Source organism: Callorhinus ursinus, unplaced genomic scaffold, assembly GCF_003265705.2.
Source record: "Callorhinus ursinus isolate GAN/ISIS: 27379988/994484 unplaced genomic scaffold, GSC_fseal_2.0 scaffold54, whole genome shotgun sequence".
Lineage (NCBI taxonomy): Eukaryota > Metazoa > Chordata > Mammalia > Carnivora > Otariidae > Callorhinus > Callorhinus ursinus.
The window spans coordinates 153,041-170,835 of NW_027397116.1; the positions used below are offsets into that span (position 1 = coordinate 153,041).

Genomic DNA, 17,795 nt, shown 5'->3' on the forward strand with positions numbered 1-17,795 from the left:
TGCATGCCTTCTCTACAGGGGTTGGGGCTGGCCTGAGATGTGAGGTGGCTTCAGGGGTGGTAGGTGGGATGGTGCCTGGTGCCTGGGACACCTGAGGGCTGACACTTATCCAGCCCGTGTCCTGCTGTCTCCAGTCACCATCTTCAGGAATTAGGAATGGGTGGGAGAGAGCAGCAATGTCCCCCAGCGCTCAGTGGCCAGCATCGGTCAGCCTTTCCAGTAGTAAGATAGAGACAATCATCGTATCTGTCTCTTTGGTTGCTGTGAGGATGAAAAATGAATTAAGACGTGTTGTTGAGGAAAAAAGAGAGCAGCAGTTGAACAAAGCGCTTAAAAATTTATTGCAGACATCGTCCCGCAGCTGCTGCAGGTGGGTCCGTCATGTGGGCACTGACAGCCCTTCTGCTCCTGGGTGAGTCCTCAGTGCGTCAACAGCGGTGTAAGGACTGGCTGTGGGGGAGAGTGGGGGCCAGAGTGTGTGGTGTGTGTGTGTGGGGGGGTATTCCTGGATTCCAAACAGCAGTTCACTATTTATTTTTTGAGGATAAAGAGAAGGAGGTTTTCTCAGAGCCAGGGAAACTAAAAGCAGAAGGAAAACAGGTCTTGAGACCCCTGGAGTTTTTCCTACGGTGAAGAGGTCCCTTACTTTCCTCTCATCCCTGACATGACATTCTTCTTCAATTCTCGTTTTGCAGTTCCAAGCAGCGGGCGGGCTGGTGAGTCTTCCACATCCCTCAGCCCAATTTTCGACAACTTCCACACCAACCCCCCCTAACTGCTCCCCACTTCCTGGCCGTTGCGGGACACTGTGTCTTCCCACGTTTCTCCTCAATCCCTGTGACTCAGTTTGCCTCTAAGCACTTCGAAATGGGTGCTGGTAGCTTGTAGTCCCATGTGGTGTGTCCTGCAACGGGGATGGGTTTAGTCATGTGGGCAGGGTCTTGGAAGTTGGAGTTTTCTCAGATTTGCCAACCTCAGGCCACATTCTAGGCACCTCACCTTGCTTCTCTTTCCCACATTGCCCCCTCTCACACATACCCCCAGCTACTCTGGAGAAGCCCATATTGTCTCTACACCCGCCCTGGACCACAATCTTCAAGGGGGAGCGGGTGATCTTGCGCTGTGATGGGTACCACCCTCCGCTGCTGGACCTCCGGCCCATCAGCACTCTCTGGTACCTGGGCCACCTCCTTCTGCCCTCTCACAAGAAGAGCATCGAGGTGCAGACACCAGGGGTTTATCGATGCCAGACACGGGGAGCACCTGTCAGTGACCCCATCCACCTCTCTGTTTCCAATGGTGAGTGTTTGAGCATGGGGGCAAGGGTTCCACACATCTCCTCTGGTCATACTGGCCCTCCAGTGAGAGAGGACACCAGGCCACTCCCACTGGGGCAGAAAATGGGGACTATCTTGGGTCTCTTGAGCAGGCGGTGCCCTGCACGGCACTATGTGAGAGATGCGGTAAGGCTTGTCTGACCCCAAAGGTCCCCTCACCCCTCTGCCCAAGAGGGAGGCAATAAACATTTGTGCTTATTTATGAGACTAGCTCAGAAGGGCAGAGGCTCTGAAGACCCGGGATACTGGACAGGGAACTTTGGGGGGAGGGGTCAGGGAAGGAAAGGGCAGAGCAAGGTGGGGGTGGGGTGGGGAGTGAAGGTTCCCGTGCAGGCTGCGTGCAGCTGGGAGAATTACTCCTGATTGAACAGCACCATGTTTCTCTGTGCTTCCCAGCAGTAAAATAGGGACAATAGTTGTATCTGTCTCTTTGGTTGTTGTGAGGATGAAAAATGAATTATGACACACTCTTAAGGATAAAAGAGAGCAGCAGTGGAACAAAGCACTTAAAAATCTATTGCAGACATACACATGTGTACATAAGGCTCAATTCAGAAACTGACTTCTCGGGGTTACTTAAAGGGTTGCAAAGCAGGATAAGAAAATAGCAATAATTTTTCTTTAGAGTACAGGAGTGGCTACTTTGTAGTATTATGTCATCTTAGCCTGATAGGCCACAATTTGTATTCAGAATTCAAAGATCATCACTTAGTATCTACACACACTTCATGTCTATACTCTGTGGTTTGTTGTTTGGAAATTGATAGTTCAGTTAAGATACTGGCCATGAGAGAAGGTGGTTACTGATTGTGGAATAGAGTGGTCTGCGGATTGTGGCTGTTACTTGCAGAATTCTTTCTCAAAGTAAAACTCCTCAAATGGCATCCAGAACGTATTAGGGTTATATAAGCATCAGGAATGATGACGATGGTGATCGGCAAATTTGGGGTGCTGTGGGCAGTACCTAAGGCTGTCCTGCCGGGTTGGGGAAGTTTTCTGGGGGACAAAAGATCTAAGGCTAGACCTGCAGGACAAGTAGGTCTCAACTAAAACCTGTGTGTGGGGGGATCTTCTTGACTGGTACAAAGGTCCTGGGCTCAGAGCAGGGCCAGTGCTCCCAATATGTATGTTGGGCGTGGCTGGACTTAGCCTGCATTAGGAGGGGGAGGTGGGGACAGTGAGGGAGACACTGGACAGGCGACAATACTGAGATGGTGCTGGAAAGGTAAACAGGGCCCAGGTGAAGAAGGCCCCTAGGGCATCCTGAGGAGCGTAAACTTGATTCTGATGGCCATTACTTTTTTTTTTTAAGATTTTATTTATTTATTTGACAGAGAGAGACACAGCGAGAGAGGAAACACAAGCAGGGGGAGTGGGAGAGGGAGAAGCAGGCTTCCCGCCCAGCAGGGAGCCCGATGTGGGGCTCGATGTGGGGCTCGATGTGGGGCTAGATGTGGGGCTCGATGTGGGGCTCGATCCCAGGACCCTGGGACGACGACCCGAGCGGAAGGCAGACGCTTAACGACCGAGCCACCCAGGCGCCCCTGATGGCCATTACTTTTTGATGAGGCTGGAACCTAGAACCAGGCATCTTTGCCTTCCTAATCCCTAAGGAAAGACGGACCCGTTGGTTTTCCTCTCCCCTCGCCTCCCAATGCATCCAGCTCTGAGGCTCCTGGGGCTTCTGCCTGCCGCGTATTAAGTGGGGAGGAGGCGAGCCACTCTGTGGGGACAGGGAGCAGGGAGAGGAAAGGGAGACCCCCAGGGCTGGACTTCTCTTGGAGTCAGGCCTGTCGGTGGTGACTGTCGTAGACTGGCTGATCCTGCAAGTGCCCTACGCTGCGGTGTTCGAGGGCGAGCCGCTGGTCTTGCGCTGCCGCGGCTGGTACGACAAGGTGGTCTACAAGCTTCACTACTACCACGACAGCAAGGCGGTGCGCTACTTCCACTCCAGCGCCAACTACACGGTGCCGCAGGCGCGCGCCGGCGACAGCGGGCGCTACCAGTGCTCTGGCACCATGCGTATCCCGGTGGAGAGCGCGCCCATGTTCTCCGCTAAGGTGGCCGTGACCGTGCAAGGTGGGGGACACCTGGGGCCCGGGAGGGAGGCCAACGAGCGCTGGGAAATTCTGGGACAGGGACCAAGGCGGGCAGGGAGGGCGGAGGTTCAAGTAGCTGCCGCACAGCAGATTTCTCCCCTAGTCCACATAAGCTTTCGCCTCTCCTCTTAGTGAAGGTGCCCCTGATGCTCAGCCTGCGTGGGGACGAGTGTCCCTTCCCTCCCGCACACCTCCGGCTTCTTACTCCGGGTGGGAACTCCATATAGGGGGCAGCTCTATCCAAGTCCCAGCCAGAAGGCGCGGCAGTGGTAGGGGTCGCTGTGCGAGTGGGGTGAGGGAACGGCTCCGAGCATCCCGCGAGGCGGACGCGGCCATCCCCTCTAGCCCGGGGACCCAAACTGGGTGTCAGTCGGGAAGTGACAGGAAGCGTCTGGCCCCGTCTGCCCCCACATCCCTGCAAACTTTCCCTGTCCTTCGAGGCCTCGGCCCCCTGCCCCACACTTCAGAAGGCTTTCCTCCCTCCCTCTGCGCGCACACACAGCCTCCTCCCACCCGAGGAGCCCTCGAGGGAAGCCCAAAGGGCAGAGGGGTCGCGGGGCCGTGGACACGCGGGACCTCGTCCCCTGGGACCCCTGCGCCAGCCCACCGTGCACCCTCAGCCCCCGGAACCCCTCTCCGCAGAGCTGTTCCCGGCGCCGGTGCTGAGGGTGATGGGCCGGGCGGAGGCCCGCGGCGGGGTGGCCGTGCGCTGCGAGACCCGCCCGCACCCGCAGAAGCGCGACACGCCGCTGCAGTTCGCCTTCTACAAGTACAGTCGCCTGGTGCGCCGCTTCGACTGGGGCGCGGAGTACACGGTCCCCGAGCCGGAGGTCGAGGAGCTCGAGTCGTACTGGTGCGAGGCCGCTACCGCCACGCGGAGCGTCCGGAAACGCAGCCCTTGGCTGCAGCTCCCCGGCCGTGGTGAGTGACCGCACCCTCCCGGGACGTTCCCCCCCCAACCCATCCCACCACCCCGCCCCCGCCCCGGGCGGGCAGCCCCGCCTCCGCCTCCGCACCCGGAGCCTCCCTAGCGCCACTGGGCCCTCCCAGCTCACCATCTCCGCCCTCCTCACTCCTCCCCTCCAAGTTCGCTCCTCCCCACCTCCTCCCCGCCTACCTCTCACCCCTCCCCCTCCTCTCTCCTTTCCGTCCCTTCCCTCCTCCCACCCCTCGCTCCTCTCCACCCCATCCCCTCTGCCTTCCTCACCCATCCCCCTTCCTCCCTCCTCTCCACCCCATCCCTGCCTCTTCACTCCTCCTTCACCCCTTCACTCCATCCCGGGCCTCCTTACTCCCCTCTGGCCCGTGTGCCCCGCTTCCCGCGAAAGCCGTGTGAGAGCCGTGTGCTGCGTTCGCAGGTTCTCCGCTGGACTTGGCGTCCACCACCGCCCCAGTCCCACAGGCCACAGCGTTGGCGCCGGGGAACCAGCCGCTTTCCTTCAGAAAGCCCCCGGGGTCCAGATCGGCCCTCCTGGTCACCTCCGTCCCCGGCACCACCTCATCGGGGCTGCAGTTCCCCGCGGGCCAAGCCCCCACTGCTGGGCCACCGGCCTGCGCCCCGCCGACGCCCCTGGAACAATCCGCTGGAGCCCTGAAACCCGACGTGGACCTTCTGCTCCAAGAAATGCAGCTGCTCAAGGGCCTTCTGAGCCGGGTAGTCCTGGAGTTAAAGGAGCCCCAGGCCTTCCCAGAGCACAGGGAACCGCTCGAGACCCCCACTTCCCACTTTGCTGTGAGCCCGGGAACCCGAGAGACCACTATTGTGGAGAGCTGAGGGGGGCGGGGGCGCTGCTGTCCCCTCTCCAGGCGCCTGCCTCTCCAGGCTCCCCTGCTTCCCACCCGCAGAGACCTCGCGGTCTCTTGTTTGGCGGTGGTGTTACAGAAGCACCATAAAGTGTGGTGGCCGACGATCTCGGTGTCGCCGTGTGCTTGAGCAGTCTGTAAGCACGGGGCCTTTCTTCTGATCTCTTCCTCGCTCACAGGACTCCCCTTCTGTTACTTTCTACTTGTTTTCGAAGTTTCTGTTTGCAAGTTTATTTAGTCATACTTAGCTTTTCACAGATGCCCACCCAGTACACGTTTCAGCACAGGAAATAGATGGGTGTTTCAGGTCATTGAGATAATGAGCCCTTTGGCTCCTCTTGCCCCCGGGTAGCTGGACAGAGGGATGGGCTCTGGCCAGGCTTACTTCAGCTATAACTTAAACAAGTGGTATTATTTGCATTCAGAAATTTCTTTGAAGGAAGTTTTAAGACAAATGCTTAAAATTGCGGAATTCTAGTTTTTTGCATTTTTTTTTTTACTTCCCTAAGAGCCACTTCAACCCTAACATACCTAGACACACATGACCTGATCCATATCCCATCTTGCATGGTGACTTTACTGTTACTTGAAGGAAAAAAGCAAGACACTGTGTCAATTGTGATCTCAGGGATATGTTCACTACAAGCCCCATTTTCATGAGTTCCCCCATCTGCCTGCTAGAGCCATTCATTCTCTGCAGGGCTGGTGACTTATTCCCAGAAGGTCACTGGGTCCGTACCCTTCAACAAGTAAGCAGCACTGTTAAGGCTAAGAACTGCTGACAATTCTACCCTCCCATCTTTCACTTTTACTTGAACTTGTCACAGCCCAATTTCCCCTTTAGTTTTGAGTAATCAACCAGAATGACATCAACATCCTTCATCATATTCTTCTTAGTATGATTCATCACCATATGATTACAAAGTCACTGAAATTATGCAGGAAGAGAGACAGGCAGGTACACACATAAATTACAATGCAATGTGATAGGTGCTCTCTGAAACACTAGGGAAATTCAGAGAAGGAAGCTGAATCTTGAAAGAAGAGTAAGATTTCAAGCGGAGATGTGAAAAAGGTTGAGAGTAGGGTGAGTAGGCTGTGGCAACAAACACATGGAGACTTGAAAGATCCTAGTGTGTTTGTAGGGCTGCAAATAATTGAGAGGGGTTGGAGAATTGTGTGTGTTTCTGTGTGGGGAGGTGAATTTTAGGGACAAGATGACAGGACATGAACATGGAGAAGTAAAAGGGGGTCAGAACCTGAAAGTCTTGTTAAGAAGTCCTTCAACCTGTTGGATATTTGGGATGGGTATTTGGAAGCATTCTTTACTGAAAGCATCAAAAAAAACTTATTGGAGGAGATGCCAATTTAAAATCAGAAAAGAAGAATCAATTAAACTGATCTCAGTGGACACTTGCTTGTTCCTGAGAAGGCATGTCCAGGCCCCTATAATCCAGTACTGGGTTCTGGTTTACAAGAATCCCCGTGGTTCTGATTTCCGGCTTTCTAATGCAAGCTCATCTCTCTTCTCAGAACTCTCCTAGAGGATGACTTCCCTGGCTAACCCCACGCTACTCCAGGGGCGAGGGTCCTTCCTCCTTCTGATTTTGTTCACCTGAAGCTCTGCCATCTCTGAATTAGATAGGAAGTGACCAGTTTCAGTGCCAAGAAGCTTAGGAATCAAAGGATCTCAGGTCAAAAACCCCCAAAACCAAAGAAATCAGTTGACCATTTTTCAAGAGAGAAAAAAAATGAAATAGCCACTCCCAAGAGAGCTAGTATGGCAGTGTCTCCTTCACTAACATCCTGTTAGCAACCACAATACCCTTCTTCCTGTCCTGACACCGATCTCCCTTTTGCACTAGAGATGTGGGAGATGGGGAAGAAGAAGACTTAAGCATGAGAACGGAAATCATTCATGATGCAGCTTCTCTCTCTCTCTGTCTCTCTGTGTCTCACCGGGGGTGGGAGGGATTGACTCATATGTCCTCTAGAACACTGTTTTAAGCCCCCAGCTCCCATAGATCATCCTCTACAATACTTGTTAATGATCTCCAAGAAGGCCTACACTACGAAAATAGCAGGAAACATTAGACAGGCAACTTACTGGCCATGCCCCTCTGGGGGAAAAAAATGACCTCATCCAGCTTCCGACTGAGGTTCCAATATGCATTTGGGAGAGCTTAGAGCTCATTCCAAAGCAAAAACAATAGCAAAACATGCTGGAGAAGCCTGGGGAGGAAGTTGCTTCTCTCTGGTTCCCGGATCAGTTCAGTGCCTCAGACTCAGGTCTCAGACCTTAATCCAGATTCCAGACAAGGAAACCAAATGTCTGCTATCAGAGAGCAGAGATGATCCCAGCAAGTTGTTCCAGTTGGGTCTCAGCCTCCCTGAGTCTCAGTTTCTTATCTCGTCTCAACTCTATGGAAAGGGGGAACTCTTTGGGTTCTACACTGATGAGTTCTTCTCTAAGAGATTGGATCAAATCCTCTGGTTAAAGTCCAAACTCCCTATAGTGGCCTATGGAGCCCATTCACCCTGTACTGCAGTCACTTGTCCCTCCACTTGCTCTCTCCCCAACACGCCAGCCCCTTGCCCACCACTGTACCTTGGCATATACTCTTGCCTCAACCCTGATGGGGGGCTGCGCAGGCAAAATGAGAGAAATAAGAGAAACCTTACAGATATACACAGACAAGTAAATGGATTCTTTCATTACTAGAAGTTTTAAGACAGAGGATGCTAAGATGCTTAGAAGCACAGAGGAGGGACACTAAGACCAAAGTGGGGGTTCACAAATCATTCCTGGAGAGATGACATCTGCCAGTCCCTATTGACAGAGTATTAGATGATTCTAAACATTTGCTGTTTTACTTTATGCTGCAGTGAATATCCTTACCCCTATGTCTTTATTTTTTTTAAAGATTTATTTATTTGTTTATTTATTTGAGAGAGAGAGAGAACATGCTCCGGGGGAGGAACAGAGGGAGAGGGAGAGAGACTCTTCAAGCAGACTCCCCAGTGAGTGCAGAGCCCTACATGGCTTGATCCAATGACCCTGAGATCATCACCTGAGCCGAAATCAAGAGTCGGACGCTTAACCGACTCAGCCACCTAGGTGCCCCACCCCTACATCTTTACACATGTCTTTGAGTATATCTGTGGGATAAACTCTTGGAAGTAGAATTGCTGGATTTTATATTATATTTTAATAGATGTTGTCAAATTATCCTTTAAAGAAATTGTAGCAATTCAAACTTCCACTAGATATATATGAGAGGGCCTGTCCCTCCTACCCTAGTCAAGAGAGCACACCATAATGCTTCTATTTCTTAATTAGACCCAGAGAACCTCTTAACTCTTAATCCACTATTTAATGTTCCCATTGGATCCTGAACCATTACTAACCTAGTGTCATTGTAGTGGCTGAGCGGTTCGGTCCCTCTGGAGTCAATGCCCCTATTTGTAATGTTGCCCCACCCATCTTCTGAATTACATGATGGCTGGTCCATAGTTAACTAAGGGAAATGCACTCCTGACCATACTTACTTATTAAATGCAGACTTTCTGCCAAGTAGAGCTCTTATTTCCAACATATGCTACAGTTAGCCCATATTGGGTTAGCTCATTCCCCAGTCACCACACCTGCAAAGATAATTGGTTTCAATGCTTGATATCCTCCTCATAATAAGAGGCCTCATATAATTGTATATCCCTGATCCAGCTATATCTAAGTCAAAAGAATAGGTGTAATACACTTTTGTCTTTTTCAGTTCAAGGCAGCCTATCTTATTGCAGTGATGTGGGAAATGACCATTCTCCTCCTCTCTTAAAGTAAATATGCCCCCAATGTACCATGTTAAATTGTAATAGCCAAGCTAATTAGCTTTGGGCCTAGAGGTAGCAGAGTATAGACGTTTAGAACTCTGGCTCAGGAGTTCAGACTTGGGTTCAAATGTAATTTGAAATGGCTTTGTTATAACTTTTATTCACTGCACCTCTTAGGGGTACACAGGACAAATCTAATTCCTGATCCTCTTGTTAGCCCTTCACAGATTTTAAAGACTCTGGTTAGGTCATGTTTAGGCTTTATTAAAGATAGACTCTTTTTCTTGTTTGGTTTTTTTTTTTTTTTTCCGGTGTTTTCAACTTCCCTTATTTGGAGTTCCTTCTCCATCCTGGCTTTTCTGAGCACATCTCCAGCTGCTTTCTAACTGGTTTAAAATGTGGGACCCACAACTGATTACAGTTCCTGGGGGGGGGGTGTCTGGGAGAATAAGGCAGGAAGGCAGGATTTTATTTTTATTTTTTACAGTCAAGCAATTGCACTCGTGACGGGATGTCTAAAGTGATATTTCATGACACAATAGACGTGAAATTCTGAAACCAGATTATCACATGTACAATTTACAGAGGAAATGGTGGAGGATCTATTCCCTGACTTCTGGACTCTGTAGTCACATCGAGGAGATTAAAAGGGGAAGAGAGAGGATGTATAAAGATATTCTTTTGCCATGATGTGAGTTCCCATGACAATTCTTCCTCATAGTGCAAAGGTGTGGGAAGCTCCCCAGGTCTCCCTCAAGCCTAATGAGGAAGATACCCATGGAGTCACCCAGAGAGGTCTGAAATGTGTTCAGTTGGGAGACTGACAGGGAACCGGGCCTGACTCACACCTGAGAAGGTTAAGGTGAGCGGTGGCTGTAGCATAGAAGAGCTTGTTTTGGGATCAGCCTGTGCTACAGAATATCCTGGAGCAAAGCCCTCTATGTATTTCCATGGTTCCTAAAAGACAGAGCCTGAAACCGGCACTCATAGGGTTAATGGGACTAATCCCAGCCACAGACTAATAAACTCAGCTGCAGCTGTGCTTTTCATTTGCCTTTAAAGATCCCTGACTCTCCTTCTTGGGGATGCTGATTTGAGGCTTGCCCTCCAGTCTCCTCGTTTGATGGCCTCTGGAATAAACCCTTTCCTTGCTGTATACCTGATGTCTCAGTAATGGTCTTTGTTGTGCTTCGGGCCTATGAACTTGAATTTGGTTACAAGCTGGCATGGGGTTGTCCAGGTTCCTGTACCTAAGGCCACCAGGAGGGGTTGACGAAGTCACCAAAAAGCTGAAGGTGAATCTGAATTCCAGGAGCTGAGGGGAGAGGTGCAAGTGAACGCCTAGAGGCAAGATGCCTGAAGCCTCTGCCTTGAACACAGGGTCAGAGAGAGCAGTCCTCAGATATAAACATCTCCAAAAAGTCCACAAAAATACCCATGGGAAAAAGCATTGGCTTATGTGACCTGCCAAGTTCAGAGAGCAGAAAACCGCCCAGGTACATGAGAACTCTCTGTTTCCTTACCCATCCTCCTTTCTCGCTTCTCTCCAACTTTGGCTTAGGTGAGACCCAGTTGTATAAAACAGATGAAAGAAATTTAGGTGAGGGCTCTCTCTCCCTAGAAATCTCTCTCCTTGATCCATTTCTGTCCCTTCTGGTACAATCGTTTAATCAACTACCAACCTCAACTCATGACTCAATTGTTCTGATATCCAGCCTATATTTCTGCCCTTGTCCACAGGAGATGTATCCAAAAGCCCGGAGAAGTGCAGATCTGGTGTGTGAGCAGTCTCCTTCATCTGCCTATGTAGTCATTCTGTCAGGAAAAGAACAGGGTAGCAGAGCAAGACTGATCTTGGTAAGCTCATGCTGGCCCCTGGTGGACGCTGCTGCTGGTTTTAAATTGAGGCATAATCGACATCCAACATACAGCTTCAGGTATACAATGGAATGACTCAATATTTATATGTATTGTGAAATGATCACCTCAGTAAGTCTAGTTAACACCCATCACCACACATAGTCACAGAATTTTTTTCTTGTGATCAGAACTTTTAAAATCTACTCTCTTAGCAACTTTTAAGTATGCAGTACAGTATTTTTAACTATAGTCACCATGCCCACCATATGACTAACTATAGTTAATAGCCATGCTGTTTACGGCTAATAACACTGTGCTGAATATAGCTGCTTATTTCTGTAAGTGCCTCTCAGTCATTCCTGCAGGAACCTGTTCTAGAATATTATTTTGGATTGGAGGCAACCTTACTGGTTTGATGGCCTAAAGGTATAGGCGGAAATGGAGGCCTATCCACTCAGTACCTGGCAGGCTGCTAAGGGATTCTGAGACACTCTGTGACAGGGGGCTGTGGAACCATGAGGCCTCCACAGGGGCTGCAACTCAATGTGGCCGCCATTAGGGCTGGATGTGGCCAATGTGACCGAACACATGTCCCAGGACACCTTGTGAAGTCTGACAAGAAATAATCTCTGTCCACAATAGCCAAACTGTGGAAAGAGCCAAGATGCCCATTGACAGATGAATGGATAAAGAAGATGTGGTATATATACACAATGGAATATTATGCAGCCATCAAAAGGAATGAGATCTTGCCATTTGCAACGACGTGGATGGAACTGGAGGGTGTTATGCTGAGTGAAATAAGTCAATCAGAGAAAGACATGTATCACATGACCTCACTGATATGAGGAATTCTTAATCTCAGGAAACAAACTGAGTGTTACTGGAGTGGTTGGGGGTGGGAGGGATGGGGTGGCTGGGTGATAGACATTGGGGAGGGTATGTGCTACGGTGAGCGCTGTGAATTGTGCAAGACTGTTGAATCACAGATCTGTACTTCTGAAACAAATAACGCAACATATTTTAAGAAAAAAGGAAAAGAAGAAGATAACAGGAGAGGAAGAAAAGGGGAGTATGTCAGAGGGGGAGACGAACCATGAGAGATGATGGACTCTGAAAAACAAACTGAGGGTTCTAGAGGGTAGGGGGGTGGGGGGATGGGTTAGCCTGGTGATGGGTATTGAGGAGGGCACGTTCTGCATGGAGCACTGGGTGTTATGAACAAACAATGAATCATGGAACACTGCATCAAAAACTAATGATGTAATATATGGTGATTAACATAACAATAAAAAAATTCGAAAAAAAAAAAGAAATAATCTCTTTAGTTAGCCACGTTGGGCATGCTGAATGAGACTGTCTCGGGTGTCAGTCCTCAGATCTGGGTGCACCTGCCTTCTGGCTCTCCCCCACCCCTTTCCCCTCATCTCCTTCACCTGTGGGAAAGACCCAACTCAAACGCCACCTTCTCAGAGAGTTTCTCCCAGTTTCGTCCAGCCAAAATGAATTCCTTTTTTTTTTTTGTCTGAGGCCCAAGTATTTTGTTTGTATGGCCAGCTTAGCACATGGTTTGGGTATCTGTACCCCTATCTACACAGAGCAAACTTGACCCTAAGGTCTTCATCTGATTCCACGCAGTATTCTCATTGCTGAGCAAGAATGAATCAACAGAGATAAAATCAAGGAGGGTTTCATTATGTAATTTAAAAAAATATTTCAACTTTGGGACCAAATGAAAGTGCTTCTATGAACATCCAAATCTAGTTTGTTTGTTTTTTTTTTTTCTCCTTGGGCAGTTTCCTCCTGCTGATATGAATGTTTGTAGATGGCCCATCTCTACTTTCAGTTCTCCTGGCTGGGGATGAGTAGATTACTGGTAGGAGTGGGCAAAGAGATATTTCCTGGAATGGGTGAGATTGTAAATATGAAACACTGACAAGTGGAGTATATTTGGTGGTAAGGAGGGGCAACAAACGGCATTTTAAAGGATTTCGAAATCTTTTGTGGACTGACCAAAAGTTTTATAGGATTTCGGATTTGATAATTTAAGCCCTACGGGGAATGGTAGAAGCGGCATCATTGGCCTTGTCTTTTGTGGATGGAGACACTGCAGTTCAGAGGGTTTAACTGGCTTGGCCAAGTCCTACAACCACCACATGACAGAACAACACTTCTGTCTAGGACTTGGGAGCACCTGTCCAGAGCTCTCTCCACTGTAACTCACTGGATGAAGTTTGGGCAACAAAAGAGCTCCAAAGTTGTAACATTGGGAAGGTTGTAACATAGGCCATTCCCTGCATTTTGTTTGTGGATGGGGAAGCAGGTTCTGCTAAATGTAACCCAGCAAACCCCCAATGTGCAACAGGGAACATCTGTGGTCCCCTTTGCTCTGCTCATCTCACTCCCTGTTTACCAGTTTCTCTCTGAGTCAAAAAGAAACTGAGATCAGTTCCTGGCACAGCATTTCTCAGGATAGCGGCAGGACATGGTAAGTTTGCAAATGTTGAGGGGTGAGGAGGGGTGGGGAGGGGTTGGGAGTGAGGCAGGGAGCGTTGTTGGGTCAGTTGACCAAGTTGTCCCTCCACACCGAGGGTGCTCCAACTCCATTCAGTCATCTCTGGTCCCAGGGTGCCTAGAGCTGAAGTTTCTTCCTCAGAATCTTGACAGTAGGTATGCCTCTATGGAAGGAGAACACATCTTTACAAAGACACAGACTCCAAGTGAATAAGTGAGCTGGCGCAGGGTAGGTGGTTAGAATCCACTTTCCCCTAATCTTCATGACCACTGAATTCCTGGACAGATCACAGTCCATGGTTCATCCCTGCTCAACAGCTTCAGCAGAACGAGCCATCTACAGGCATCGCCCTCACCCCAACTCTGCTCCCCTCTCCCAAGCCCCTGGAGGCTGTTCTTGGTGCAGGGGTTCAGCGCAGGATATCTTTCTGTCACTAGTAAGTCATGTAATATGGCTATATTCACTCCTATTTTGCAGAGGAAGAAACAGAGACTTAGGGAAATCAGAGAACTTTCTAGAAAGGCACATCACCACATGTCGCTGGGAAGCAGGGGCCAGTGCAGCTCAGGATCACACCTAGGTTTTCTCTGGCTTCAGACTGTGCCCCTCCAGAGCAATGCCTAGTCCCAGCTCATCACTTTCTAGATAGCCACTTCCCCTCACAACCAGAAGCCAAATAATGGAATTATGTCATTATCACCCGTTTATATTTTTGTTCATTTTTATTTGGCCTCAAAGTACATTTCAGGTGGATCTTCATCCCTGTCTTTGATTTTAAGTCCCATGAAGAACACCATTGACGAACATTTACTGATAACTCATTGGGTATAGGAGGGTCCGGGAAACATGCTGAGGATAGAAAGAGGAAGTTCATTTTTGGACTCTGATGGGGAGGTGATGGGGCAAAAGAGGGGAAATTTCCTTGCTCATGGCTCAGCACAGATATGCGCTTACAGAAAATATTTTTAAAGATGAAAATGATAAATTATGATACTGTAGCCAAACATTTCTGAGAAACAACTAAAAGAAGGGGAAGGCTGGGTGATATGTATTCTCATGTGATCAGGTCATGTTACACAAAATGGGTGTCTTCTTAACATGCAAGCCACCACATACTTGACAGTCTTTTAGCAATTATAAGAATTTTTGTTTAATCCGTATTTATCGAGGTTGCAGGGTTTCTTTTTTTTTTTTACAATCACATTTTTTATTATGTTATGTTAATCACCATACATTACATCATTAGTTTCTGATGTAGCGTTCCATGATTCATTGTTTGCATATAACACCCAGTGCTCCATGCAGAACGTGCCCTCTTTAATACCCATCACCAGGCTAACCCATCCTCCCATCCCCCTCCCCCGCTAGAACCCCCAGTTTGTTTTTCAGGGTCCGTTGTCTCTCATGGTGCAGGGTTTCTGATGATAAAACGAACAGATAAATTAACTTTGGGTCTGTGTGGTGTGGCATGGCAGGGTGAGGCTGGGGGCTACTACTCGTAGGACAGAGAGCCTCTTTTCTCCTTGACAGAAAACAGTCCAGTTCCCTCTCTAAAGCCCGCATTTCCTCTCCTAACATCCTGTTTTTCTTACAGATCGTCATACTGGTTTTTCCCTATTGTACGGGAGGGACAGAAAAATCTATCTGGCCAAAGCATCAAGGGTGTCATCTAGTGGTGAAGAGTACAAATGCAGAACCTGGTAAATACCTTCAGCTTCCGTTACTCCAGTTACAGATACTTGCTGGGCCAGGCTCTTTAGGAACAATTCACATGTGCCTCCTACTCCCATCCTTGAAGGGGCTTACAGTCATTTTAGGGAGTTGAGGATTGAAAGCTCACTTCCAACAGAAAACTAATGAAGCTGAGGGAATGATTGAGATAGCTTCATAAAATGTCCAGGAGATGAACCCTTAATAGTTTTCCCCCCTTTTTCCAGAATATAAATATCTATAATTGTTAACAATGAATGATTTAATTTTTTGAAGTTTTTATGTAAATAATCTGTATACTCCACATGGGACTCATACTCATGACCCCAAGATCAAGAGTCATATGCTCTTCTGACAGAGTCAGCAAGGCGCCCCTACAATGAATACTTTCAATGATAGTAGTTGAAAAAAAAAACAACTACATAGAATGAAGTGTGTGAAGACCCTCATGTAAGTCTCTTAAGCCAGCTCCCAGAAATAAGCACTGTTAACGGTTTGATATATATTTTTCAATATTTTTCATATATATAAAAGTGGGCTGAGACATGTTTTCTATTTGTAAACCAGCTTAAAAAAACCAACTTGTCCCTCCACACCGAGGAGCTATAGCTAACATTGACCATTTCCTTTGTTGTATTTAAAATAGTTGCCTAGTATCTCGTGGACTGGATACAACCTATTGCCTGCAGTCATTTAGATAGTTCCAGTTTTTCATTATTCTAGACCCTAGGTTCTATATCAGAGACTACCCTCAGGCTTGAGCTTGAGCAACCAAGGCCTACTGAGTTAACCCTTTACTGCACGGAAGACTTTTATTTTTATGATGTGAACACTGACGAGGCACTGGCCTGCCTGACCCCACAGGTCAGCTTCCGTGGATGTTCTCCACCCTCTACAGGCAAATTTTCCTCAAACTGCTTCTTCTTCTCAAACTTCCATCCTCATTCTCAGCATAAGCTGGATTCTTTACCCAAAAAATAGAAAACATCGCAAGAGAATGCCTATCGCTTCTTGCCACCAAAGCACTGAGGCTCCTTGCACCCTCACCCGCTCTTTACCCCCTTTCCTTTGTTTACCAAGGAAAAGGCTGGTCCTTCATATTTCAGCGTATGGACCTTTCACCTCCTTGGTCACTTGGATTCCTGAGTTGTTTCTGATGCTGTTGTGAATGAGATGGCTTGCTTTCTTTTTCAGATAGTTTGTTTTTAGTGTATAGAAATGCGACCGATTTCCGTATGTTGACTTTGTATCCTGTAATTTTACTGAACTTGTGGATTAGTTCTAACAGTTTTTGGGGGGAGTCTTTAGGATTTTCTATATATAGGATCACATATCTGCAAGCAAAGGCAAGTTTATGTTTTCCTTTCCAATTTGGATGTGTTCTATTTCTTTTCTTGCCTGACGGCTCCGGCTGGGACTCCAATACTAAGTAGAATAGGAGTGGTGAGAGTGGGCAGTTATGTCCTGACCCTGATCTTAGAGGAAAAACATTCAGTCTTTCATTGTTGAGTATGATGTTAGCTATGGGCTTGCTATATAAGGCCTGTTAAATTATGTTGAGACATGTTCCTTCATGCCCAATTGTTGAAAGTTTGTGTGTGTGTGTGTGTGTGTGTTTTACCACGAAAGGATGTTATATATTGTCAAATGCTTTTTATGCATCTGTTGAGATGATCGTGTGATTTTTATCCTTCATGCTGCTAATTTGGTGTATCACATTTATTAATTTGTGAATGTTGAGCCATCCTTACCTCCCAAGGGTAAATCCCACTTGATCATGGTGTATGATCCTTTAATTTGCTGTTAAATTCTACTTGCTAATATTTTGTTGAGAATTTTTGCATCTATATTCATCAGGGATATTGGCCTGAGGTTCTCTTTCCTTGTAGTGTCCTTATCTGGCTTTGTAATCACGGTAATGCCTTTGTAAAATGGATTTGGGAGTGTTCCCTCCTCTTTAATTTTTTGGAAGACCTTGAGAAGGATTGCATTAATTTTTCCTTAAATGTTTGGTAGAATTCACCAGTGATACCATCTGGCCCTGGGGATTTTTTTTGGGGGGGGGGAAGATTTTTGATCACTGATTTAATCTACTTACTCATTACTGGTCTGCTCAGATTTTCTATTTATTCATGATTCAGTCTTTGTAGGCTACATGTTTCCTAGAATGCATCTATTTCTTCTAGGTTATCCGATTTGTTAGCAGATAATTGTTTACACTGGTCTCTCATGACCCCTTATATTTCTGTGGTGTCAGTTGTAATGTTTCCTCTCTCTGATTTTGATTTCTCTCCTTTTGGCTTATGGCGCGAGCCAAGCTACTCATGCTGTTTGACAAAGTCCAAGTATGAGGGACAATCCTGAAAAATCAGGAGACTCTACAGCTGGCTCCTGCTACTTCCTTTCATTTTATTTGCGGCAATCTTTATAATCAATTCTGGGGTTTCATGATAAAATGATTTATAAATTTAGTTATGTCTACGCAAGCAATCATAATGAAACTGATTCCAAAAAGTCCGACGATGGGCCAAGAAGTAAAAATACCCAACGTCCTCCAATCTGTAAGGGAGCTGTTGGATCCAAGCCCAGTAAAAATTCCTGTTGATGAGATTCCTCAGGCACCTCTGAAACATTAGGATTCTA

General features: G+C 47.7%; 1 protein-coding gene across 3 annotated transcripts; it reads left to right on the top strand.

Moving 5' to 3' along the window:
• The first annotated feature begins 381 nt into the window (after positions 1-381).
• Positions 382-5,210, top strand: FCRLB (Fc receptor like B). 3 transcript variants are annotated; one of them, XM_025892195.2, is made up of 6 exons: positions 382-412; positions 696-716; positions 1,045-1,299; positions 3,150-3,416; positions 4,079-4,357; positions 4,795-5,210. In XM_025892195.2, exons 1-6 carry the CDS (start codon positions 382-384, stop codon positions 5,208-5,210), a joined length of 1,269 nt encoding a protein of 422 aa, XP_025747980.2. The 3 variants fall into 3 exon arrangements, with proteins under 3 accessions (XP_025747980.2, XP_025747981.1, XP_025747982.1); XM_025892196.2 differs by having other exon boundaries at positions 4,212-4,357; positions 4,795-5,118; XM_025892197.2 differs by lacking the exon at positions 696-716 and having other exon boundaries at positions 4,212-4,357; positions 4,795-5,118.
• Positions 5,211-17,795: the final 12,585 nt, after the last annotated feature.

Excerpts from the sequence above, each read along its gene's own strand:
- FCRLB (XM_025892195.2), top strand. The coding sequence starts at position 382 with ATGTGGGCACTGACAGCCCTTCTGCTCCTGG. Across the intron at positions 717-1,044 it reads TCCAAGCAGCGGGCGGGCTG|CTACTCTGGAGAAGCCCATA; the intron begins GTGAGTCTTCCA and ends ACATACCCCCAG. Across the intron at positions 3,417-4,078 it reads GGTGGCCGTGACCGTGCAAG|AGCTGTTCCCGGCGCCGGTG; the intron begins GTGGGGGACACC and ends CCCTCTCCGCAG.